This window comes from Tyto alba, unplaced genomic scaffold (genome assembly GCF_018691265.1).
Source record: "Tyto alba isolate M040663 unplaced genomic scaffold, T.alba_DEE_v4.0 Super-Scaffold_17, whole genome shotgun sequence".
Lineage (NCBI taxonomy): Eukaryota > Metazoa > Chordata > Aves > Strigiformes > Tytonidae > Tyto > Tyto alba.
The window spans coordinates 7,213,238-7,239,720 of NW_024881279.1; the positions used below are offsets into that span (position 1 = coordinate 7,213,238).

Sequence of the window (26,483 nt, forward strand, 5' to 3'; positions counted from 1 at the left end):
AAATCATTAAACAAGATGAGATGACAAAGGGATTCAGAAAAAAACAATATTTTTTACTGCTAACACATGCTCAAACAGCCACACAAGCATACCTCTTTCTCCTAATCTGTTCCAAAGAGTTAAGAACAAAAAATAAAGCTGAAATGACTAGTCAGTGGCTGAATAAAGTTGTATTCCACCAGTGTGTTTCATTTTATCCATCTCTCTTGCTGTCCCCAGCCCCATAACAGGACTCATTACACTCTCCTTGGCAGTGAAGAACAGATGGCCTTTCTGTTAGATGAAACAAAGAATCTGGTATTTTAACATGATTAAAAGTTGGGACACTTTTCCCACCATTTAAAACAATAACGACCTTTCCATTATAGCAGTTCAATTAAAATAAACTTTCACAGGCCCTTTGCATTATTTCCCTGTACAGTTCCATGGCCTTTGCCCTCTTTTAATAAAGTCCTTGTTACTGCTGTTGATGTCCTCATGGCCACTGGGTATTGGTACATCAGAGACCTTTGTTACTGCTCCCAAACAATGCAGAGATGTCACGCTAAAAACATAGGGTCTAGACTATTAAAACAGGTACTTTACTTCTCTTGTGCAGATTCTTAGTAGGGGACTATTGAGATCATAATAACCACAGACCTAATGTATTAGAAACATTAAACTATGCACAAGACAGATGTGTAGACACACACCCTGGGTACGTACCCACACCCACCCTATACATACCATACGCTCACTGTACACGATTAAATGAAGATATCAGAGGTCTGACTGGGTACCAACAACTCTGTACTTTATTTTAGAAAGGGTTCTCTTCCCATTGCTCCATGGGAACAGTAAATGTGCAAGTGCCATTAAACTGGACTCTGTTAATTGCAAATACTTATTTTATTTCTATTCATTGCTGTTGGACATAGTAGAGGTGCAGCAGCATGGACGTGACCATGTGCCTGTCCATTCCCTGCTCCCCGTGCATTTCCTTCTCATTTAATTGAGGCTGGGAGCTAACAGCCAATGTCATTCTATACTGCCTGGGCAGATGCACAGCACAGGGGTATGTGAGCCCAGTGGGGGCCCGGAGATGGGGTGCTCAGGGGGCTTGGAGCAGGAGACAGGCCACGTAATGACATGGCACTGGGGTGTACCCCAGCTCAGTGGCTTTTCTCTGGCCATGGGATGAGATGCTCCTCTCTGTCCCCAGCACATACACAATGTGTCAGACATGTCCAGCTGAGCTGCGTGCGAAGGGTTTATGTCACTTTTGAGCCATGATCGCATTATCTGCACAAAGTATGTCACTGATATGCCTTATCCTTACAAAAGGGAGTTTTAAATATGCTGGAGTTCAAGCATAAGCCACCCTCTGGCCTTATTTTCACACAAAAGCTGTTCCCTCTAAAAACCTACACAGGTAAACGTAACTCTAAACGTGGCTGCAGTTATACCATAGATATATGGGAAACCAGCAGTGCTCAATGATCAGTGCTCAGACATCAGTGAGCTGGTTTCTGACCCAGAAGCCATTGAATTTAATAGAAAAACATCTGATTAGTTTCAGTGGTATTTGCAGCAGACTGCTCCAAAGGCTAAAGCAGAAGCAAAGGTCCTGCAGGCCACAGCGTTCATCCCCTCTCCCTGTGCCAGCAAAGCTATTTCATGAAATTAAGCTGTGAGGCTGGCGTCTGCACCTCTGAAAATCCCAGATTGCACAAGATGGCATGAAAAGAATGAGGGAATCCTAAGAACTGTTTGGGAAGAAAGTCAGGCAAATTAATTACAAGGAATTTGCTATTAACTTCTGGCAGAGTATCCTCTCACTGGAATGCAAAAATGATTCACCCAGAGTGACCCATCCCCTCCCAGAGATGGGTGCCTGGCTGAGGACAGCTTGGGTGCCCAGTACCTGCCCCTTGCCCAGCCAACCCTGCCCTGAAGGATTTGTCATTCAAATTAAGTGACCAGGTTTAAAAATAGTGAGCAGTCCACACTGCTCGTCAAACAAGTTGAGAATCATTGCCTCTGCCTTTTTGTTTGGTAAAACCTCTTCTTGGCATGTTTCCAACAGTGTGGCAATAGCACGGCAACAGCCTTCATGGCCCAAATCAACCAGCTGCACTTTCACTGACAGAGAAGCCTCCGAAGCAGAGGTGTTAACATTTGATTTTGAACATTTTTGTTCTAAGAGGCGATCTCTACCGAGATGCCAGAGCATCAGACTGACTATGCTGGTTCAGATCCAGCACCCATCCAACCCAACACCTGCTTCCAACACCTGCCAGTAGTGTCTGCAGGGAGATGCAAGAACAAACCTGATACTTTTCTCAGAATAGTCTCCAAATTCCTCATAAACTGCAGCTCGGTGACTTCCTAAGTCATAGCCAGAACCTGGTGTTCAATAGCTCTTACTGGATCATAGAACTTTCAAGAATTTCTGTAGACAATTTTTAAATTTTTCTGGTATCTGCAACTTCCTGTGGCAACGAATCCCAGTTTAATTATATGCAATGTGGGAAAGTCCTTCCTCTTATTTGTTTTAAGTCTGCCACCTGATAATTTTATTTGATGTTCCCAGGCTTGTGTGTTATGAGAAACTGAATAATCATTCCGTGTTCAGTCTCTTCATGTCACTCAAAATTCTGTAACTCTATCTTTTTAATCTAAATCATCACTTTTTCAGGGTGAAAAGTCCTAGTTGATCTAAACTCTCCTCATTCAGAAGCCATTGCTTATGTTTGCTTTACTCAGGCCTTTCCAAGTTCAACGGTGGGGTTTTTAGCAATGGGGACAGCAGCGAGATGGGCACAACCTGAGCTATATTGGCAGAGTATTTAAAATGCAGACACACCATGCAGGTACACAGAGGCAGAGCAGTGCTCTCCATCCCTCTCTCCACAGTCACTGAACTGATGTTTTCCTAAAGCTATCCCCAACTCTCATATCTTTCTCTTCAGAGACCACCTTGGGTACAGACCCATACACATTTACCATTTTTTATCCCCATATCAATTATTGGCATTTACCAACACCAAACTTCATTTACCACATTTAGTCACTTAGTGTCACAAGGTCCTTCTGCAGCTCTCACAGTGGGACTTCTTATTTTAATTAGCCTGACTAATTTTGTATCCTAAGCAGATTTTGTCACCTCATTCGCTCCCTTTCCCTGCTCACTGCCACGCATGCTCAGCAGCTCCCAGTACCCACACCCCCACGCAAGACTATTCCCTTTTATCTCACGATAACTCAGTTTAAGAGCAGTTACTGGGGAACAGAGTCCAAAGTATTTTTGGAAATCCAAGTACATTATATGAATTGGATCCATCATATGCTGACACTCACTGATCCCTCCAAACAACTTGTAACAGATTTGTGAGGCATGATTTCCCTAGAAGAAGTTTTACCCGTCCTTATATATTTTTCACTCATGTTTGCAACTGATTTTACTTTTCATAGGAAAAAGGGACCGCTTACCATCGACATGTTCATAGGGGAGCCAGTGGTGTTTCGTGTTCTGGTACTCAAAGTAAGGATCCCACTGCCGGCACTGCTCCTCTCTGAAATCTTCCAGGTCCTTAGGACAGTCCTGAGTGTTGCATAGCTGAAACTCGTAGCTCGGCCCCACACATGTGCGGCCCCCGTTGGCAGGACTGCGGAGGGAGAGAAATCCATGGCTAGTTTTGCCATTAATGCATGAATCAAGCATCTATCAAATCCTTTAAGGAAAAACTTAACTCCCAGTCATGTCAGTAGGCACTTGATGAAGCCAGTGATGTATTGCTGATATGGAAAATATTTCCTTTAAAAACCCGCTGTCACTATTTAGCTCTTAAAAAGCAATTTCTGCAAGCTCGATAAAGGCAAGAAAAGCCATTTTCTTCATGCAACCCCGGAAAGGAAAGCATGAGCAGATGAAGAGAATCATTCACAATCACTCCCTAAACCAGTAGCAAATCCAGAAGCAGAGCCCGGCTCGGTGCCGCATCCCCCAGGCAGACACACATCACAGCACTATCAGGTCTGGCAACACCGGGCTCAGGAGTCGTAGCTGGGTTTGCACCCTCTTCCAGGTACATGGAAAACCTTTTCAATAGTACATTAGGCTTTTCCGACATGAAAATAGATTTTACAGCTAAAACTGTGCCCACAATTATAAAGGTCACTTTCATGTTGCCAATGTAATAAAGGCTGAAATTAGAACTGGTAAATTTTTTCTTAACAGAACAATTTCCATCACAAAATGCTGCTTCATAAAACTTGATTATTTGTTTTTTAAAACAATGATAACATGTTATTTAACACTAGTCAAGTTCAATCACTTTATCATCAAAAACTGAGAAAGTCAATGTTAAAAATACCCTGGCTAGTAAAATAATTTCATTCTGACAATTATTTCAGTTCTTGCTGTGAGGATCTTGACATTTTATGATATCCAAATAAGATAGTAATAATTACACATTTCATGTCACTTATACATGCCAATCTACATGAAATATATTGTACTTCCAGTGTTACTGAAATTAAATCATTCTACATTATCTAGATGAGCCATATATAAGTTATTGAAGCAAAACAATTCAGTGTTACTAAAATTAACTTTGGGGAAGGTTCTGCTCTCTGGAGCTTTGTTCCAACCTGGAATGAAAACAGTTTGAAAAGATTTTAAGACCTTCTTGTTGAAATATCCTAAAAGGTGGATTAAATAAAAATTTTTAAAAAGTATATCCATTTCTAAAAAAAATCCAGCAAATCATTGCCATTATTTCATACTCACGTATTAAAACAGACATACATAGGACCCTAAACTTTTACTTAAGCTTTATGCAATAGCATAATAGCACTTTCAAGATCCTTGTAACTGCATAACCAGCTTAGCGGATGGATGAACAGAAATAAAAATGATTCATGGTTTGCTAAGGGCCAAAAGTAGAATTTCTGACAACATATACTATAGGCCATATTTAGCAAGCACCACTCAACATCCTTTACTGCATTATTGTACTAGCAATTTAGCAAGGATTCTCATCATTCATTTGCTCCACATCAGAAAAACATATGGGTGTACATATACTTACTGTGGATTGTCACACTGCCGTGTCCTATACTTCACCCCGGTGCCACAGGTGCGAGAACAAGAGCCAAACTTACTCCATGCCCCCCAGTGTCCATCCTGCTTCAGGATGTCTGGTGTTAGCCAGATGCAGTGACCCTTAAAGCAATGCTAAAAGAGAAAACTAGATGTCAAAACAATTAGATGATTAAATTGTATCATATGAGCAGCTGTGGCACAACAGATTTAATTTTAGGCACAAATTCTGGATTTTTTTTCACTTCTCCAGCAGGAAGTAGTGAGACTTATTGTCAGATCATGCCCATGATCCCAAACTCACTCAGCTTTTATAAATTTACATGTTAAGTATGCATATAAATGCTTGCAGGATTCAAGCCTACCAAGTTTATTAAACTGCTCTCAGCATTACATTCTTTCATCACATGTCTGCAGTGCTGATTTCAACATAACTAATCCAGATTCATTTAAGGAGAATGGCAGAATCCCAAATCTTGAAGGCTAAATGTAAAACTCTGCCTCTGCTATTGCATGCAGCCACTTCAGGCCACAGTGGCAAGAGGTCCTGCTGCAGCACCGTCCTTCCTAGCAGCTCCCAACTCAGCATACATATTCCTGAAATAAATGCGATCAGCGAAGTGGCATGAAATTGATGCCGACTCACATTTTAGACAATAGTGCTACTAAATAAAGAATTTCTTGCAGTCTCCCTGAAGATCCCATAGTACCTGACCAAAATACCAGGAAGCATTCATCAGGGAGAAGCCCTGGACATCCCCACTTCTGCACAATCATGTCCCTTCTAGGCTTTCTCTTTTCTTTTACCTAATTTCTAATATGGTCATTCTACAGAGGTTAAAAACACATAATTTGCTACATTCCCCAAACCTATAAGGTATTTACACATTTCTTTAAGGGCCTTCACAGTGTCAGTACTGATAGCCTCTATTGTCTCCTCTCATTAAAGAAACCTGCCAGTGACTTTCCATCAATTTCCTCAGTCCCTAATCAAGGAATCTTTTCTTAGCTGAAGTCAGAATGAATTCTTCTCAAGGATCACAGATTCTGGCCCTGGCTAGTACTATTTCTGCTTTCATAAAAGTCTACTGATTAAGTGTGGGTGATGGAAATTATTTCCAGCCCAACAAATGACTTTGCATTAGACTGTTGCAGTTTGTCTGCGTTAACGGTTACTGTCGGGACAAGAGCTCTGGCTCAGGCGCGCAGATGGCTATAACAACAAGTGCAATCAGTCACTTACTTTCCTTAGCATTCAAGTCAACAACAACATTTTACACAGCTTAACAAGCCCTGGAACGCAGGAATTTGGCAGGCGGCACAAGCTGAGCATATGGCTAAATGCATGCTGCCAGCAAAAACAAAATCAGAAGATATATAACAGGAGAGCATTCTTAAGCATAGAGCGATTAGTGATCTGGAAGACAAATTTAAAAGTCATGGATAATCATTAATAATGCTGAATTTAAAGAGAGAATCATTAGTAAAATGGTGACAAGATACAGCTTACTGATTTGCTAATCTGCTCAGTGTCTGGCTCTTTAGTCACGTAATTTATTTTGGTCATGATTTGGTTGGACAAGGAGTAGAAAAGAGAACAGAAATGAGGTTTCAACTATTCATTCTTTCTCATGACTTCAAATATTCAAAGTCAAAACCTATGAAATAGATGAGTTACCACAAAGCCAATTATACCAATCTTGCTCCAGAGCTGTAAAGGGCAGATTTTTCTTAGCTCTTTGACAGAACAAGAGATAATTCAGCAAAGCATGAAAAAAATGCAGAATGCTAGTATGTCCTTTGCTTTCTTCAGTTTTGAAGCTCAGCGCTGTACCCTTCAGGGACTGTTTACTTATGGCTTTAGAGAGGTTTGCTTGAACGAACAGTTTGAGTCGTCAGGCCCTGTGTGGCAATGGGACCATTCAGAGATGCAGGGGAAGCTGGCAACACATCTGCTTGTCAATGCAAATTTCAGTAGGGCTTGGAAGCAGATGAGATGTGACAGTTCCTGGTCTGTGCTTGCTTAAACATTCTTTTATCAGGGTTCTGCATCCCTCAGGTGTAAGGTCCACAGCAATCACTGAACTCGTTTCAAGAGCCACGTCGCATATGTTCATCATGCAATGATCCAAGATCCAGCACTTGGACTCCGCAGAGGAGAGGGAGAGACATGTGATGTTGTGTTTTCTAATCCCTTTTCTCTGTTTTAGCCAGGAACAGGGGGAAGTGGGTTTGCAAGAGCCACTAATAAACCGCCTATCTGACACTGTGACTGGACCCTGAACTGGAAGACAAACATGGAAAAGTGTTATTGACTTTGCCGCGTAAAGGAAAGAGCAGCACTGATTTTTACTGGAGAAGCTGGTCATACACCGATTGTCGGGAAGCTGAGGCAGAGCTGTTAGGAGACAAGCATTTGTGTAAAATGAGTCATCCCCAGCTCTGCCTTTTTGTTTGTAGATTAAAAGAAAGAAGCCTACATAAAACAAAATGATTCACAATCGAGTCTTACTCTGTGCAGACCCATGCAAGAAAATGCGTGAGAAGGTAAAGCCAGAGATGGAGCAACCTCCAGTGTAATAAAAGAAGCTAGAGCCAACCGTTCCTATTGCTACTACATTAACTATATAATGAGGTGGAAAAGAGCCAAATTCAATCACTATTCCCTTCATAAACAAGGGGTTTCTTTTAAAGAGTGAAGCATATTAAAGCAGTATTTATTTTTTTTTTTTGTAAATGAGGGAAAAAAAAAACCCCATGGGTAAATGCAAATTGTTTTCTTAGTGGAAGACAAGATGACTTCTTGCAGTCTCGCCTATTTTTCTGGCAAACAGGACAGTCCAAAACAAGTGCAATTTCCAGGAGAGGAAGTTTAAATCTTTTGCAGTAAAACATTCCACTGCTGTTTTCAGCAGTTCTTTGAAACAACTGCTGTGGATGCCAAAAAAAGAGCCAGTGTGTTCCTGTGGGCTTAATGCATCTGCAAGTTAATTTTTTCAAGAAGAGACTTGCAGATGTTCTGTGGGTATCTCTACCTATTTTATATCAGGCAGCAACTGGCAACTCTCTTATCTCCTCACCTGACATCCCAGTTATCTACCAGGTAACCCCTTATACTACACCATGGGTGGTGGCCCTCAGCTCTCCCTGCTCTCCCGAGATTGTATCAGGAGAGGGTTACTTATTTATTTGTATTTCCCATTACATGCAGGCTGGCCGGCTCTGCCCCATCTGTTTGAGAATAATTAGTTGCAAGGGATAAACTGAAAGCTCTAACACTAAAGTCTACCCTGAGCCAGTAAAAGTTTCTTCAGTGGAGAATCAAGTATTCTCACTGTTTCTGTGGTGACTAACACAGCATACACTTACCCATCTGTCTCCTGTCTCCGAGAGAAGCTGAGGTCAGCTTTCTCAGTGGGAAATTATCTGGATTGCTTTGAGTACACATTAGTGTTTTCAGAAACCTTTTTTCTTGGTCCATTTTTCTGCTCAATAATATCTATTTATTTCAATATTTAATAATTCCCTTCCTTTCCTGACGGACTAAAAAAATCATTCCAAGTTTGACTCAGATCATCTTATTAGCATGGCACAAGCAAAGAGAATACCTGCTAAGTTTATGCTGGATCCTTGGCACATAAATCAAATCCAAGAGCAACATCAGCTCAGCTGGCAGGGGTAGGTACCAGGCTTTTACCTCTCTCCAATAAAAGAAACAAAGAGACTCAGGTGGTGCAAACCTTCATGTTAGTCACTGCAGCAAGCAGATGGACTCGAGCATGCGATCTGCTTGCATGAATGACTTTGGGTTTTATTTCTATCCTGTGGAGAGCAGTTAGCTACTTCAGCCGATATAAATGTCTCCCCAGAAGAGTAATAGTTTAAAAAAATGGAACAACAAAAAATGATGATATATTTCTGAAGGTTGCCTGGCTTCAGAAGCCTGAGGCTAATGGTGGAGCTGACAGAATTGTATACAAGTAAATAAATTATCAGCTGAAAGCATATGTTTTCTTTTAATCCACAGAATCCTATGCAGAGTTAAGCTCTGCACAGTTACACCTCATCTGCATGGTTTACTATAGCGATTTATGGAGTGTCTTTGACTTCACACTAAGACTCTGATCCACCATGTGCTTAACTTTACACACGGGAGTTATTTCACGGAAGTTAATGTGACCTTTCAGACACAGAAGTAATTGCAAGTTGCTGCATCATCAAAGCTGCACAAAATTGACAGGATCTTCCCTCTTGCTATTGAAAACTCAGTCTAGTTTAAAAAAAATCAGGCTGGGAGCAATATGAAATATTTTATTTCCTTTAGGATTCTACCAAAATGGTAGTTTTCTTCTCTGGCTGGGAAGCTCCAAGAGAATATTTTCTTTTTCTATTCCTAAACCCAGCAAATTATTAGTTTGCTGTCAATTAACATAATGGTTGTTCAATGTCTCCATTTGCACAAAGAGACTTATTAAGATTTTGAAATGGCAGAACCTCACTCTTTTGGCAACTTATTTCAAATAACCACACACAGAGAAGAGCTTACATACATTTACATATATTTACTTAAATATACATCTATATGTATGCATACATACACACATATAGACAGCATTAGAAAGTCTGATCTTCCTTACATTTCTAAGGGTCAGTGCCTAGGGCCAAGACACAGCCCGGGCTTGTGGAGACACGGCCCCTGTCAGCATGCTTGCTGAAAATGTGCTCGTGTCTCCCATGGGTGTTCTTGCCCCTTGATCAGCAGTGAGGAAGGAGGCAGCTGGACTGGATTCTCCTCAATAGCATCTGCTAAGTTTGGGAAAGTGAAGAGACTAGTTATCAGTTATCTGAACACCAGGCTTAGGTGAGAACATCTACGCACCATACGCTGTGTTAGTCTCCTGAACATCGCTTTCATTTCTGGCATTCGGCCCCCTCAGCTGCTGCAAAGCCAGGATGTTTCTTTGACACATCAGCAGTGTTGTGATTGGTTTGAGCTTAAAATAGGCCCTGGGAATTAGTGGTATGAAATCATGAAAACTGCAAGTCTCTAAAGTGGGAAACAAATGGATCTTTTTGAATCAACATCTTTAATTGCTTATGTTTCTGTTCTTTTCTTCTCTGGCATTATTCCAAAGAAAACAGTGGATCAAGTTTGAAGTTATTTTCCTCTTCCTCATGTGCTGATGAGGTATCATGGGAGATGCATCTTAAAGGAGACTGCCATACTGCAACTGAGTCCCAGCTTTGGGCGATATATGCATTTTACAGTCCCCGGCCTTTTCAGGTAGGAGTCTCTGGTATTGTTCAAATCAATGAAGAGCATGAACAGGGGAAGGCTAAATCAAAGGCAAGGATGAAAGGAAAGGAACAGATGGAAAAGGACTGTTCTGATGTGTCTGTATTAAAAACACCAACAGCTAATAAATATACCAGTCAAATGCTGAGCTCAGATATACAGAGTCAGTTGTATAACCTTCATAACTCATGCTATTTTTTTAAAAATGTTTAGCTCAGACTTCTGAGCCTTATCTAACAAAATTGTTTTCATTTTATATTATTTTCTCGGGTTATCCTGAAAGGTTGCAATAAGTTTATTTATCAAAAAAACTGGGACAGCTCCTCTGGGAATAAAACAGTCATAGTCCTATCATCTACTGAAACTTCAGAATGTGCATATACTCTCTTGCATCTCCACTGAACTAAAAAGCCTGGCTGTCTGCACAGCTTGCTGAAGCCTTGGATCCCAAGTTCCAGTCCAGAGAAAATTTTTACAGCTGAGTTGCATAATATCCTGACAAACTGTTTATAATGGAAGCACTGACAGATCCTTAACTGCATGGTTACAAGTTCCTTTTTTCTTCTCATTTCTGTTCAGATACTAATGTGAATGAATGGCTTGGGGAGGAGGGTGATGCAACAAAATGGAATATAGCTGTATTTTTCTGTGGGTTTCATGAATATTTTTAATGCAAAGATCGAGATATAGGAAGAAAGTGAATCCAAAGAAACTGTCTAAGATTTTGGATTTTAATTTAAATATATATATATTTAAACAAGAAACAAAGCTGTTGTAACAGGAATAATCTAAAGAAGAGAAAACCAGAAGGGAGTGGTTTTTATAGAGCATGACTTGCTAGGGCATTAATTTAGCATTACATTATGTTTTCAGAAAAAAGACATTTCAAATTATAACAGCAGCTGCTAATACAGTTCATTTATCGTATAAATGATGTCATCCATTGGGTTTTAGAAAATAGCCTTCCAAACAGTGACACCTTCCTCACCCCCTCAATCACTGCCTCCAAAGCCCGGGGAAGCCAGACTTTTTCAGCAGACTTCAAAGGACCTGGAGTTCAGATCCGCTATGAGTACGGCGTGACGCCCCCAGAAAGACAACTGAGACCTGGAGCAGGTCCAGCATGGTGGCTGAGGGGTCGGAGCTGTCTGAGCTCTTGCCACCTCGCACCTTCCCTCCACAGTTCCTCACGCCTCCCCTGACTCTCATCAAGCCAGCAAACCCACCTCCACAAATCTGCCCTTCTCTCTTCACAGTCCCTCTCTGCCATCATGTTGGTTCTCTCTAGCTGGCACTCGCCTCCCACATCCATCCCTTCCTTCAGGGCAGCCACAGCGGCCTTAGCTTGGCAGCCATCTCCAGGACCCCACTGCTCTCCGCACCCCAAGCACCAGGGAGGCCAGTCAGCATCTCTACAACATCACCGATACAAACACAACTCCCCTGACCTCACACAAGTTGCGGGCGCGTGGAAATTTCCCCATTTTTGCCTCTGCCACAAAGACAGGGCAATCTGCAGATACTTCCATGACTTGTGTGAGGACGGGGTTCGATGGTCACAGAGCTGCCACGCCAGACACACCAGCCCTGGCCCTGCCTCCTCCCCTCACGCTGCCCAGCAGCCTTACTTGCATTCATGAGTTTACCCAACATCTCAGCAGATTTCAAGTCCTCCAGACAGGTTCTTCTCTTGTTCCCCTTGATTTTAAGGGGAACATCCCCAACTGCACACAAACACATGTGAACACAGTGAGCGTGCTGTACTTGCAGCACCCACCCTCACCTTTCCTGGTGCACACATGGTCCCGTCCAGCGGAGGCCCTTTCTTAGTTTTGCAGAAGTACGGGTTCTCGGGGTGGCTACACCACAGCTGCTTGCAGGGATCAAATGTACGGAACTGAAACACAAGAAAAAAAATCATAGTGGATGACGCTTCGAGAGAGCTCCCACTGGAAATGGCAACAGAAGCTGCAGCATGGAAGGGGTTTTCCTTTCCTAGCTGTAAAATCCCAGCTGTTATCACTGATTCCTGAAGAACACTGCGGTGTCTGTGGATTGAGGAGAATATCTGAGCTTTCATGCAGAATCATCAGTGATTCTGAAGTGATATCACACCTGCATTTGACAGAATAAAGTCAGGCAAAAACAGTTTTACACTAGTGACCAAAGGCAGCCTGGGCAAGGGGGAAACCAGTCCTCCCAGACAATAAGACACACACTGCCTTTTCTTACAGCTTTCCCAAATGGTGCTGCTTCATTTGGCAAAGCAAAAAATCCTTGAGTACTCATGGGAGAGGGAGATGAGCTGCTCAGACTGAAGCTCAGATGTTGTGATCACCTCCTTAGGAGTATGGAAATTTAAGCTCAGGAGTATGATCCGATTAATAAATTGGCATTTTACCTACAACATAAGAGCTTGTATAGGACAGGATGAGAACCACCCACCATACAGCATACTAAAACATGATGTCTGGATGTGCTTTTGGCTCTTCTGAACAAAGAAGCCTCCGTCTCCCAGGCTTTGAAAAACAGCTGTAAGAAAAGACCCTCTTTGGCTGGGACATTCTTCCAAGGCAGCAAAAGTGGGAATTGTGTCAAGATGCAATACTACAGCTGATGCTTTAAAGGTTCTCATCCATTATCTACAGACACTGCTCAGCACACATATTCCTGCAGATGGTAACGAAAGCCGAAATGTTATGTGTTAGCAGCTGCTACACCAGCTGAAAACATCTCTTTCCAGTTAGTATTTTGTCCTACTTGAGGAGCTGGAGATGGGGGGCACAGCCCTGTTGCAGAAGACTCTGCTTTCTGAGGCCAATCCACCAAGAATTGCACTAATCTTGCCTTGCTCTAAATTTAGACTTTGTCTCTTGTTTTCCTGGTACAAGAGAGCCAACCATGTCAACAAGAGTCCTTGCAAGTAGCTCTAGTCAATGTCATGCTTATTTTCTCATACTAGGCATCAAAATGCATCATACGTTGCATAAAATTGGATCATAAAAGCATACTTCCCCATGTTAGCACTACAAGATGTGCCACCAAATCCATCTCCTTCACATTTGGGTGGAAGCTTTGTAGCAAAGTAACTAGTTGCCAGGAATAGGAGGCTCAATAATGCTGCAAGCTTCTTTGCTTGAAGTCTACAGCTATTTATGAAACTACAGAATAATTATTTCTGTAACTCCAGTTCAAAAAAACCCAACAGATACTTAAAATAACATATTTGTCAATGTTCAGTTGTTATTCCTTGCTTACAGCTAAGTGGGCACAACATCTTTCCTTGTGGGCTTCACTACATTGTCCCTATTAAGGACATTTCAGAGACACTTAAAACACTCCTGGATGAGAAATAGCAGAAGCTAAAGTTAAGTACTCACAGCTGTGCACATCATGTAGCCCAAACCAAAATCAAAACGGCACTGCTCATTCATGGAGTAGTGAATTCCTGGCAGCTGTGGAAGGGAAGGCCAGTCATGTTCGAAGGGATCATCACGCAGACAATCATAGGAACTGCAACAGGCAAAAATTACAGTAACAGATGGGGCTTTGAGACTTGCACAGTGTTTGTGGTTTCATTGCCTTTTTGTTCCAAACAAAACAGAGCCTACGATTTCTCAGATGCTGGTCTCGAAGAGGAGCTAATATTGCAATTACGCTCACATTAACTTTATCATGCTGTATCCACCTTTAATGGATTCTATATCTATTTTTTCTGAAGCACTTCCATTGTAATTTCCATTTAGCTTGCAGGTAAATTCCTATCAGTTTCCAGGTTTCTTATGTGAAAGGAATCAAAGGGAGAATCCACATGAGACCAAGAAGAAAAGAAAATTTAATTAATATTCCATTTGTGGAATTTCTTACTGCCTGCAACTATCTTTCAAGTGAAGTTTTAGAAGCAGAGGCCAGGGTAACCATCTGAGACTACCACTAAGCTTGCAGTTTTCCTGTGTCCTTGCTGAGAAGCAGCAACTCATTTACAAACATATACTTTCCTGCCTGCATTAAATGTTCAAGATTGTTCCCTATATTTCTCCTGGTAGCTCTCACCTCCATCCATAGTTACTACAAAGTTTCCTTCCTGTGTGATGAATATGGGAGTTTCTCCTCTCCTCTCAAACAGTGAGGACAGCTTGTAACGTACTAAAATCAGATCTAAGTCATGTGGAGGACAAAGGACTGATGTTAATATCACTGAATGGTTAACATGGAATAATCATTGATTAATTCGCAATACTAACATGGTCGACAGTATCTCTGAAATGTCTCTGGGTTATTTAACAAACATGAGGACACCATACACAAGTCTATTCTGGCAATCATTCAGGTTGTCCTGAAGATATCAACAGCCGAAAGCAGAATTTTGAGGTTAGATCTACTTCAAAGCAAACCATCGTTCTGCTTTGTTAGAAGATATTTTAAAATAGCTGTATTTAAAAGACTGTGAAGCATCCCTCTAGGCCAGATGATTTTTATTTAATGGCTAAAGCTCTATAAAGGATCTTGCTAATTGAAACTATCACACTTCCCTCACAATATTTTTATTCCTTATTGCCATACCTAAGATAATAAAAATATTGACAGAAAGACTGACTCGTTTATTTCATGCATCTTGCTGCATTTTTCCTACTCATTTTCAGTTTTTGATAGGTATCCTACTAGTTTCCCCATATTTTTTTGTACAACTTGCACGTAACAACAAGGGGAAAATTTTTTCTGTAAGGGGCAAAAGCATGGTCATAAATATCATAGTTTGTCAGGGAACACCAGTGCAGGTCTAATGTCCAAAGTGTCAGGTCCAAAGGGAAGGCAAGGGACATGGAAGAAGCTGTTTAAATAGCTTTTGTACTTAGGTAACTTAACAGAAAAGTAACAACTGAAGAAGTAATTCTAAAACCACACTCTTTAGATATCTATTAAAGTCAAGAAAAGCTCTGAGTACTTAAAGGGCAGAATTTCCTCTTTAGGCAGCACCATCTTATCATATCTTGACAGGTATCATAAGCAACAAATGGCCCTTGAAGCCAAATTTGGTATCTGTAAGATAGACACCACGCTGCTGGGTAGCACTGGCACTCCTCCAGCTAGAGGTTACATTAGGGAGGGGAGAAAGTTAGAAGTGAGACTTGTAATAGTGTCTTCTCATAAACCCTGAGAGGACAGCATATATACTATCAATGTCCAGAAAATTAATAGATGTAAATTAAATAAGAACAATTTGAAATGGACTGAAATCGTACTGATTGAGAACTTGCATTATTATTTGAAGCTGATGGGAAAGCATCTCGATCCCAATAGGATGGGGGGGGGTTTCTTTGTTTTATTCAACCCCATTTGAGTAACTAACAAAAGGACAAAGCACAAATGCTAGATGCAGAACTGTTCCTACATGCTTCCTAATCAAAGAAGAGAGGCCGCATAACAGCTACTCACTGGAGATATCGATTCAGCTCTTGCTGGCTGCAACGAGACCAGTGGAAGCGATGAAACGCGGCTTGCACAAGGGGGGCCATGATGCTCCCCAGGCGAACTTCGTCCCCACATCTGTTCCCTTGGCCGTCGTGCTCCATGCCTAAACTGCCCCGCACAGGAGAGAGCCAGCACAGTTACATCGCAGGTGACCTCTGAGTGCCCAAGTGCTTCAACATCCCAAATGTCACCAGTGGTTGACTGCAACAAGGTTAAGCCCCATGACCCTTGTCCACATGAGCAAAGACATGAGAAATCAGACAGGGTGAGACTGAAGCTGAAGAGCTAGTCTTTAGTAGCTCCCACATAGAAGCACTGACCTTTGAGAATACTTCCATGTGATTAGCTTAATCCACTTTCAAAATAGACTAGAAATGCCTTCTTTGCACTTCTGTGCACATCCACGTTTGTGAATTACTATGGCTAAATTAATCCATTTCTGGATTAAGGATCTGGTCCACCCTCCGGGAGTATTAACAAATTTATTCATACTCCAATCTGGAGCTATTCAGCAGTTTATCTAACTTTTTAAAAATCACACCTTAGCTTAATTTGAACTAATTTGCAATTGTAGACAAGTCCTTTGCATGGGAAAAAAAAAAAAAAAAAAAAAAAAAAAAGACACCACACTGAGAGCTAGTTTAGACTAACTGCTGCTATCACCCAGTTGCAATCCCACATTGTTTAAATGTGAAACAGCCTGGAAAGTGTTGGGTGCTTTCTAGAAAATTACCCCAAGTTACACATATTTTTAAATTTCTTTTTGGCTTTATTATTAATATGCTTTCTCCTTTCCTTTGTTAGCATCTTCTATCGCATTTATTTTTATGAGCACTGTTTGACTAACGGGCGATACCTGCCCATAATTTAAACCAAATCAACACACTGGGGATGAATGTGATTTGAGGGATTATAAACATTCTTCAGTGGTACCTCTTTTAAAGTTCACTGTGTATTCTTTTTAATCCTAATTCAAAAATTCTTGAATAAAATAACATCTGGGTATCAATTCTATGTCCCTGTCTAATTAAGATATGTTTACAGTGATTTCAATAAACTTTGGCAATTTTTTTAAAGCCCTTAATAATTCTGATACAACAAAGAGAAAAAGACCTGCAGGCTTTCTTAGGGAAAACAGAACAGATTGAAACAGTTCAGAAAAAGCCTTCTGGGAACTGTTGTTCTCCCAAAGAGAAAATGGCAAATCAGTGGGTGTTCTCTACAAACAGGGAAATTAAAACACTGTGGGAGAAACCAGAGCTCTGACAACTGATGCCTGGTCACTGGTTCTAATCACATCATTAACTAAAAAGATTGCATTTTTTATATGAAACATATAGAACAGTTGTAACCTTGGTGCTTGGCACCTTGTTTCTCTACAGTATTGCATCCTTTACCAGCAGTAACATATACAGATGATGTGCTTATTTAAATGGATTGTTTTCAAGAATCATGTATTCTACTGATTCAATGAATTCATATTTCACCATTATGACTACTTTACATTTCCACCAGGAGACTATAATACATCATTCAATCTACTCTCACAGCAGCCCAGGGAGATATTTTGGTATTAGTTCCTTTTTCCATTTGAAAACACCGAAATATAAATCTTACTTCAGATCATAAAGAAAAAACTTTGAGAGAGCTGAGACCTGAAGCCAGAGCTAACCCTGAATATTGTTTCTTAACATAAATTGCATCTTTCCAGTGTCATCTGTATTTGTCAGTACCAAAGACATTTTAAGGTAGGACACAGGATGTTCACAGTTCTACTCACACATGTCCAGTTTCATGAGCCACCACAAATGCAGATGAAAAACCATCTTCATGGTTGAGAGTGCAGCTTCGAACAGGATGACACATTCCAGTGACTGGAGCGTAACCTGTGAGAAGAATTTCCAGAAAATGAACAAGTATGGAAATGTAACATGGTGAGAAGCTCTAGGACAAACATCTGTCTTCTGTTGTGACACAAATATAGTTGGTCTTCTCAAGAGACCTCTGTCCCCAAACATTTAATAACGTGCTCCCTCCTCTACGAAACAGATGAAATCAGCCTGTTGAACAAACTAAAACTATATTCCTGGCTCACCAAGAAAACCATTGTCACCTATAGGACCATCCTGCAACTGCCTTCTCTAAGTACATGAGGCAACAGAGGAAAAGGACATCACACGCTCATGAGCAGCTCGGTGCAGTTCCAGCCCTCAGGGAAGGCGCGAGTGAAGCCCCAGCCCTGTGTTAAAAGCAGATCTGGACAACCCAAAAGGAATGGGAAAGCTCTAAGATTTATCCTCTCCAGTGAACTAATCTGATCTCACAGAAGGCAGAGCCCTGAAAAAAAGGAAAAAGTGGACAGCACTTGGCCCTGCTCTTCCAGACCTCTCCATAACAATATTTTTTGGCAATCCTGCTGGAACACAGCAACAGCTTTGGAGACTTTTAAAGACAAAATCTATTCTTTAATCTTTGGGCACTTTCAGGACTGTTTATGTATGGATCCCATTTTCTTGGCTTCAGAAAGAGCAAAGAAATGATCCAATAAATAAACCCACCAGTAAGAAAGGATAAAATAGTAAGTGAAGCAGTTACAACTGAAAGTGGCCCTATGCAGAGCTCCTGGGGCAAGAAAACGTTGATCAAAACTAAGCAAAAGGTACACAATTAGACTTTGGATGACTAGCTTTGCTAAGTGATAAACACAAATGCAGAACAAAACCTGCCGTACATCTTACCTTGCATGCCAGATGGACCAAAATCCTGCCTTGTGAGAAAGATAGCATGGTCGTGATACTCTGCATGCCCAGTGTCAGGCTTCTGTTGCAGGTAGGCCCAACGACACACATTCTCCAGACTTTGTGAAGGGTTCCCAATCTCTATCAGACTCATAGACTGCAAACGAGCAGGAAAAGAAGACGCCAATAGTTATTTATTAAAAGCTTGGTTAATTTTTTTCCCAACTTGTTCAGGCACTTGACTAAACATTCCATTTTCATTAGAAGTCTGTTGTTAATAAAGAGACAATTACACTTCAGAAACAAATTTTACTGGAAAATAGCTAAAGTTCATGGTTAGATTAAGTGCAATTTCTGCATTTAATGAGGTATAAGTTACAACAAAAGAAAAAATTAAAAGATACAATAGAAGAAAAAAGATGGTTATTTTAATGACAAAACTGGTATTCTATTGTGCACTGTGTGTTATTATTTCTGTGTCACCCTGGCACCAGCTTGCACCATCACCTCCAGTCGGGATATAGAGTTTCTGATGGAGCCCATGCCCCTGTTGGAACTGCAGCAGCTCTTGGCCAGAGGAGACTAACTCAGCATGGGGAAGGGTAATGTCTAATGGCCAAGGGAAGCAAATCACAATGGCAGAGAGCCAGCACCCAGCCCTGGTTCATCAGTCACTTTTGTCATGAAACCGAGCTGTAGGACTGTTTTTTCAGACCTTTGAACACTAGTGGATCACTGTAAGTGTAAAAACTAAATGTACTTTTTTCAGCTGTACTTGAATGATTACTTTCAGAAACAGACTTTCCCAATTACTGTCTTTTAAAGTGCATTTTCTTTATCCCATTCCATATCTGAAGATCACTCAGAAGGTAGCACACTTAACTTGTCACTGAGGTACACCATCGTCCCTATAAACCACGTCACATGGGTGGTGCACCAACACGGCTCAGCCAACTCAGATGAACTAATGTGTTAAGTGAGGTGCAAAGGACAATTCTCTTCAACAAGAAAGAGAAAGGTATTTTAAAAGCCAACTACTACATTTGCCTTTTTCAAAACAGTACTATCATTAAGAATTCCTAGCTATTTCTACTTAATACTGTGTATTACTAAGACTTAAGAAAGTTTATTGTATGCTACAAAACATATGACTAATTGACCCATCCCAGGCCTTCCAGAATTTGTAAGCACTACATATGTGAACCCTGGATTTTTCATTTGCAAAAATTATATTACCATGACAACACTGTAATCATAACACAAACCACTACAATTTAGATGCTATACTGTACTGTAAGCATTTGTCATTCCAAAATACCTAATGCAGAGCAAAACCTATCCTGGGCCAAAAATAAGAGTGAAGTAATATAATTCATATTTAAATACAGATGTATTTGACGTGTCTTCTAATTGAGTGCATGATGAAGTACACAGAGTATTGACTACATGAAAAAGAAAATCCTCAAAGGGTTGTGGAAGAACAACTGGAATTGATAAAAGTCTGCCAAACTGAGGTCTTATTTTGGCAAAACTGAGATATTACAATTCTGCAAATGTTCAGAAAAACAAATTAATAAACCAAATAGAGGCACAGTTTGGATTCTGATACCACTATGGAATGAAAAAGTTGCAATATAATCCCACGCTGGATCATACTGCTTCCAGTCATAATTCCCTTGGAAGTTGAACTAATAACCATATTTAAATGGCGGGACAGTTGTGGTGCCTTTATTGCGTCTTTGTATATTTATAAGAACAGACTTAAACAAACTTTAAGTGACTATTGCAGAGTAAAATCCTGGCTCTTCAAGCAAAATTCATATTCAGTTAAACAAGGATTGACCACTGTTGAGGTCTTTAGTAACATCCATCAGCACTAAAACAAAAACAAACAAGCAAATAAACAAAACCCTATCTACATCATCTCCACCTTGTTCTTATTTCTCCAAAGCTTCACAAAAGAAATCAACTCCTTCAAGGAACTCAGGAACAAATCTTACTGCAAGATTCAAAAAGCAAAGAATGCTTTAAAGTGAAGTTGAAAAATCTCAAGTCATGTGCATCATTTGCTAATAGTTCTTTGTCTCATAATGACCTCCTTCTGTACATTCTACTAAATGACAACCATCACAACTTCCAAGATACACTGATCAGAAAACAAAACAAAAAAATGACACTATCAACATGTGCTTTGTTTAAGGGTATCTGAAAACTTACAGAGAAATCTCTGCATGATCAGCAAACAAGCACAGAATATTAAAAATTCAGTAATTTCCAAATAACCACTGTTTCATAGCTTTCCTCTGTCATATGTCACCTCTTCCCTGCTCACTACACTGAAGCCTTGCCAATGGACTCCAGCACAAAAGCAAAAGATTAGCCTCTGAATGAACTACCACAGCAGCTTGCAGCACTTTCCTGATGAATGCTGAGTCTGCTGCAGCATCCCCAGCAGCTCCCATGGTTCGGGCACTGCGCTGGCATCTGGCATGAGTCGGCAGCTGTTTTCACTGTATATCTAAGTCCACTCCAAAAGCAAAACCACTGACTCAGTCCAAGAGCATCTCAATGATTATTGATCAAAACAGTGATTTTAGAATTTGTCTTCAGACACATGAAAAAAGGACCAACTGTTAATGTGGAGCATTGTGGGGTTTTTTGCATCCAACACAATGGGAAAAATGAAGGAAATCCCTTTGGCATAAGTGGGAAAACAGAACACACGAGTCTATAAAACACATTACAGCTGATGGCCTAACTTTTCTGTCAATGACAGAAATGTGGCACATGTAAAATTGAGCCTTACTGCTCTTTAAGCTGGGAAATGAGGCATCCAGTAGGAAGTAAATTATTTTATGTTTCCACATCCTACAGGTATAAATAACAAGTCAAAGTCTTGTGTCAGCGAGGAGGACTTCCAAAGAGTAAGAGGAAAACCTCAGTCTACCTGCCAAGTACTCAAAGTCCGCTGAGCACTCAAATCATGTAGCCCCAACCCCTTGTCTGTCTTCACTGTAATTTAGCAGCCTGAAAGGAGAAATCCACTTGATTCCTAGCAAATTTTCACCCAAATTCCTGCTTTCTGCAATTTGTCAATGACTTCCAAATCAGAAAGGCTCCAACAGTACTAACAGTGAATTCTGCATGGCCAGGGAACCGCTGATCTGGGGTCTCAGTCAACCTCACTGTGCTATGCAATTGCACTGGTTCAAAACAAAGAACTACATAAGCCACAGCCCTCTCCTGATAGAAGACAATGGGATGCCCTGGGAAGGGAAGTAGAGGAGCACAAGTATAGCACAGCATTTGCTTCCAAGGCTCCAGTAGTCTTTGGACCAGAGATTTCCTGAGCCAGACATGTATTTTTATATTGTACTTTTATTCACCCTTCCAGATGTCTCGCCTTTACAGATAGATGCTGTTGTCCTGCAAGAAAGGAGCTTAGGAAATCATGGGACCAGGCACAGCTTGTTACTGGACAGGGAAGATGTAATATGTTTTGGAAGAATGTTGTCCAAAAATTTACTTTTCTAGAGATATCAGATAACACTTGATAATATTTTCTGTTGGAAGTCAATGGGAACCTTCCATCTGATTCTGAAAAGCCCAGCCCCTTATTAAGCGGGCAAAGTGAAAGGAAAAAAAAGGAAAAGAGATGAACTGTATACAGTAATGAGGATTGTAAGTAAAGGTAAAATACCTCTTCATCATACTGCAAACAGAGAAAGTTTGGGGGCTAGCAGGCTGCCTATAGAGAAGAGGTGTAGGTGTTACTGTTGGCCAGCAAAGGGCCCACGCTGCCAGGAACATGCAGGTCCTGCAGCTGGCTGGGAAGGACCTCTTTCCAAACAGGACAACAGGCCTGTGGAGAGCATTACTCAGCTGATCAGCAGGAAAACTGCCAATGGAAAGAGAAACTTTCCTTCTCACAGAAAGAAAAGCAAAAAATCTGTGGGCATTTCAGAGAACTGCTGATGGAAACAGATGGAGATGTTGGCCAGGAAGTGGAAAGGCCTCAGCTGGGAGAACATCCCTCATGCAAGAAGACACTACAGAGGGTTAGGGTTACAAGGACAACCTGCTCTACAGAACCAAGAGATCCTTGTTCTGGGAAACTCAACATCCTCTAATGCCTTCCATTTTCCTTCTTTTTTGATTTGGCCTTCATTTCTTCTCTAGTCCCTTCCTTCTGAGATGCAGCAGAAAAAAACTAAACAAAACCAGAAGACAACTGAGTTGCAACTACCATTCATACAAAGAGGCAAAGCAGGGCAGTAAGAAATGGTTGAAAGTCATTACTGCATAGATCCAGAGGCCACCTTGTCTTTTGAGAAGTTATCAGTGTGATGTTCAGTTCTGTTATGAAGACACTGAAGAAGCAGTCATTTATGAAGCTGACTGGAAGGTCCTTCAAATACTTGTGGAGATTGTTTTCACAGAAAGAAATACATTAATTTTTTTTCTTTAACAATTTCAAATACAAAGTTATCTTAGAAGAAAACTGCAAATTTAGTCTATATTCTACCCAGACTTTTCAAGAATGTTCATGTTGCCTGTACATGTGAAAGACACATAGGTATCACACATGGAATGACAGCTTTCCTTAACCAACTGTTTCATTTATCTGCCATTTAGCGTAACTGGGTACAACTTTGCAATGGTGTTGATGAACAGGTACTTGATGCTAGGAACATCAGAAATTTAGGCTGGTCAGTTTGCCGGAAAAGGACCTTTCCTAACTCATCCATTAGGTGGTGCTCCAAGAGTACCAACGGAGAAGGCTCTGCTGATCTTCAGTAGCTCCAGAAGGAGCAGAAATATGCTTAACTTGAGAGGCTTCAAGCTATGGTAGCAAAAGTTGGACCATAGCGGTGTACACATTCGTGAAACAATTTAACATATGACGTTCCCTTCTTGAATGTGTAAAGTTTCTACAAAACACAGTTTACATTGCTTCTACTTGGCATTTCTATTGTTCGTGCTATATTGGATTAGATTTTCTATATTCTTCTCTCATCCTGAACAAGACAAGCAAAAAGTAAACAAATACAATTATCGAGTGTCCATGGTAACCAAACTAACAAAAATAGCTCATTCCACAAACTCTCATTTTGCATTCAGAGGGTTTGTAAAGCCTTCTTATGGCAGCAGTTTGTAAACATTTTTGAGTCTCTAATTCTGTATAAACGTAAGCAGATTAGGAATACAATGTACTGTTTATGCTATCAGCCAGCTCTACACTCTTCAAGGTCCCAACAAAATACACCAGGAAATTATAAGATATGCAATTATTATATAAATAAGGCAATTCAACAATTTGCCTAGATAATAAATAAGAGGGACAATATCTCCTCTCATCTTTATCCCCACCCTTAAACATAGGAAAACAGTGCAAAAATATGAACAGCAGTCAAAATACTATATAATATGTAGGTTCTGGCCTTGTAACTCAGCCTGTGCAGAACTGGTTACAGGAGATAGCCAAAGCCTGGGATCAAGAACTCCATCTTCAGACATGTTTGTATAGCACGATGCAAGATCAGGGCTTGATTCCTGCAGATTCTTTCAGGTCTTCTGCATCTACCAATGTCAGTGGAAAATTAAGATACTCAACTCACATTAGTGACCTAATACAAGGAGAGGCTGGACAAGAGAAGGCTTGTGGGGATCTCATCAATATATAAAAATACCTATCGGGAGGGGAGTAAAGACAACTGAGTCAGTTTCTTCTCAGTGGTATCCAAAAAAGGGACAAGAGGCAATGAACACAAACTGAAATACAAGAAATTCCATTTAAATGCAAGAAAAAACCCTGTAAAATCATTACTGTAGCTTTACCCTAAGAGTGGCCAAACATTGGGAAAGGTTGCCCAGAGAGATTGTTGAACCTCTGTCTTTGGAGATATTCAAAACCCAGCTGGACAAGGTTCTGAGCAACCTGCTCTAGGTGACCATACTTTGAGCAGGAGGTTGGACTAGATGATGCCCAGATGTCCCTTCCAAGCACAGCTATTCTGTGGTGTAACGGACAGCTAACAACCTCGTTGTATTGCCAGCCACAACTGCTCTCAGATGATTTGTGTCTTCCCAGGACAAGCAGAGATAAGGGGAGCACTGATCCCTTTCCCTCAAACCAGGGTCAACAGAAAAACAATAAGGACAAACACCAGATTTAAGGGATAGACCTGGCTTGTCCTTCTATCTCTGCTGTGTCAGCTGTGCAACCCTCTGGGAAACAGAACCTGCCTCAGACCGAACCACTGCTTTCCTCCCAGCTGAACTGAGAACATCTTACCTGCTTGCATCAAACTTAGACATGAAAAGGTCAGATGGCAGTGAGAAAGGCAGCACCATTTTATGGAAAGATCGAACGTAAAATCTTGTCTCATATAAAGGCAGCAGGAGCTCTCCTAATATTTCAGACATACACAATTGAAAAATCCTTCTCAGTTGAACAGTCCCGTCCTATGAGACTGTAGGCACCCACCCCATACTATGTTCTTCCTGCATTGCCATTTTAAAGCTATTTGGGTTTTCTTCCCTCCCCTAATCTGCCCTGGTGGTCAGGTTCCTCTTTCAATCTGACCGAGATAACACATGGCCAGAATACAACCACTTGTTCTGGGGCCAATGCTGGTTTATAGCTAACATGGGTTTTCTCTCCCTACTGGTTGCCATCCCAGAAGTGCACAGAGCAGACACAGCATCCCACCAGCCCATCCCACTCTGTTCCAGTCTGAATACAGGGAACTCCAGTTGTGCCTTTTGCTCCCAAGGAGAATTCAGGAGTGTCCTGCACTGTCACATTATTTCCCAAGAAATAACCCTCGTTAATCCTCAGGTGGCTGCATTTATTGAAACCCCTGCAGTTCTTGCAAAAGTCTGACTTTTTTTTTTTTTTTTTTTCATTAATAACTATCTTAATTACACCCATTCCAGCTCATGTGTATGCTTTTCTCTGCCGCTGTGCAAGGGCAGCTCATCTGCACACAAAGTCGCCATTGTCGATGGACAGAGCATGGAGCCGGAGCCAGGAATTTATGAGGTCTTATCCCCAGCCTGCCAGTGGCCTTCCGTGTGGCCCTGGAAAATAACACTTAACATCTTTGTTTTTTTAGCTGTAAAATGGGAATAATAATCTTTATTCATCCACCTCAAAGAGGTGATGAGAGGATTTTATGCAGTGCTCAGGATTTAAATGTTTCCAAACAAATTTTATAATAACCAGTCAGGGTTTTTAAATCCATTCTCAGCTCATCTCTTGCCACCTCCTCTGCACTTGGTGATAGTGGTTGTTTTGCTTATTCCCCTGAGTATTCTAGAGCTAGCTGGATTACAGAGCTGTTACAACCAAAATAGGTCTAAATGGAATAGTTTTCCCAAACGTTGAATTATATTCATCTCAAATGTATCCACAGTTTCCAAAATTTTGAAGCAATCTTCCTACTACTGAAGTCAAAAAAGGCAGAAGTGAGCCAGCCCATCTTTTTCCCATTTGAAGAAAAATGCACTGCATGTACCCTGTTTACTCATTTGCAGTATCCCATCATATCAAAAAAGCCTGAGTCAATGTAAAGAAAACACACAGAAATGCATGGTAGCTTCCGAAGCCACTGTGGATATGGAGCAGCCTTTGCAAAACACATTTTTCTATCCTACTGATGGAATTGCTAAATGAGCAGGCAGCAGCCATGCATGGTCAAAGCCTTCACGTCAGTTCCTCTGGTATGTCAGATAGAGTTGTTCCTTTGTTTGAAGTACTAAGAGAAAAGTGGGGGAGTCAGGAAAGGGCCGGTAGCTTCAGCATGTCTATCCGAGACACAGCACAGGCACACGTTGGCCTCTCCTCGAACACTCCACCCAGCCAACGTCCAATCCTGGTGCTCCTTGGCAC

The 26,483-nt window shown here is 41.0% G+C and overlaps 1 protein-coding gene across 1 annotated transcript in view; it reads right to left on the minus strand.

Annotated features, from left to right (window-relative positions):
• ADAMTS2 (ADAM metallopeptidase with thrombospondin type 1 motif 2) overlaps positions 1-26,483 on the minus strand; it is a 192,260-nt gene that overhangs the window by 20,644 nt on the left and 145,133 nt on the right. The window contains exons 6-12 of the mRNA XM_042790311.1: positions 18,590-18,746; positions 17,632-17,737; positions 15,816-15,959; positions 13,760-13,892; positions 12,163-12,276; positions 5,073-5,218; positions 3,472-3,647 (exon numbers count right to left, since the gene is read on the minus strand). Coding sequence (XP_042646245.1) covers positions 3,472-3,647; positions 5,073-5,218; positions 12,163-12,276; positions 13,760-13,892; positions 15,816-15,959; positions 17,632-17,737; positions 18,590-18,746 — 976 coding nt within the window. The remainder of the gene's footprint in view (positions 1-3,471; positions 3,648-5,072; positions 5,219-12,162; positions 12,277-13,759; positions 13,893-15,815; positions 15,960-17,631; positions 17,738-18,589; positions 18,747-26,483) is intronic.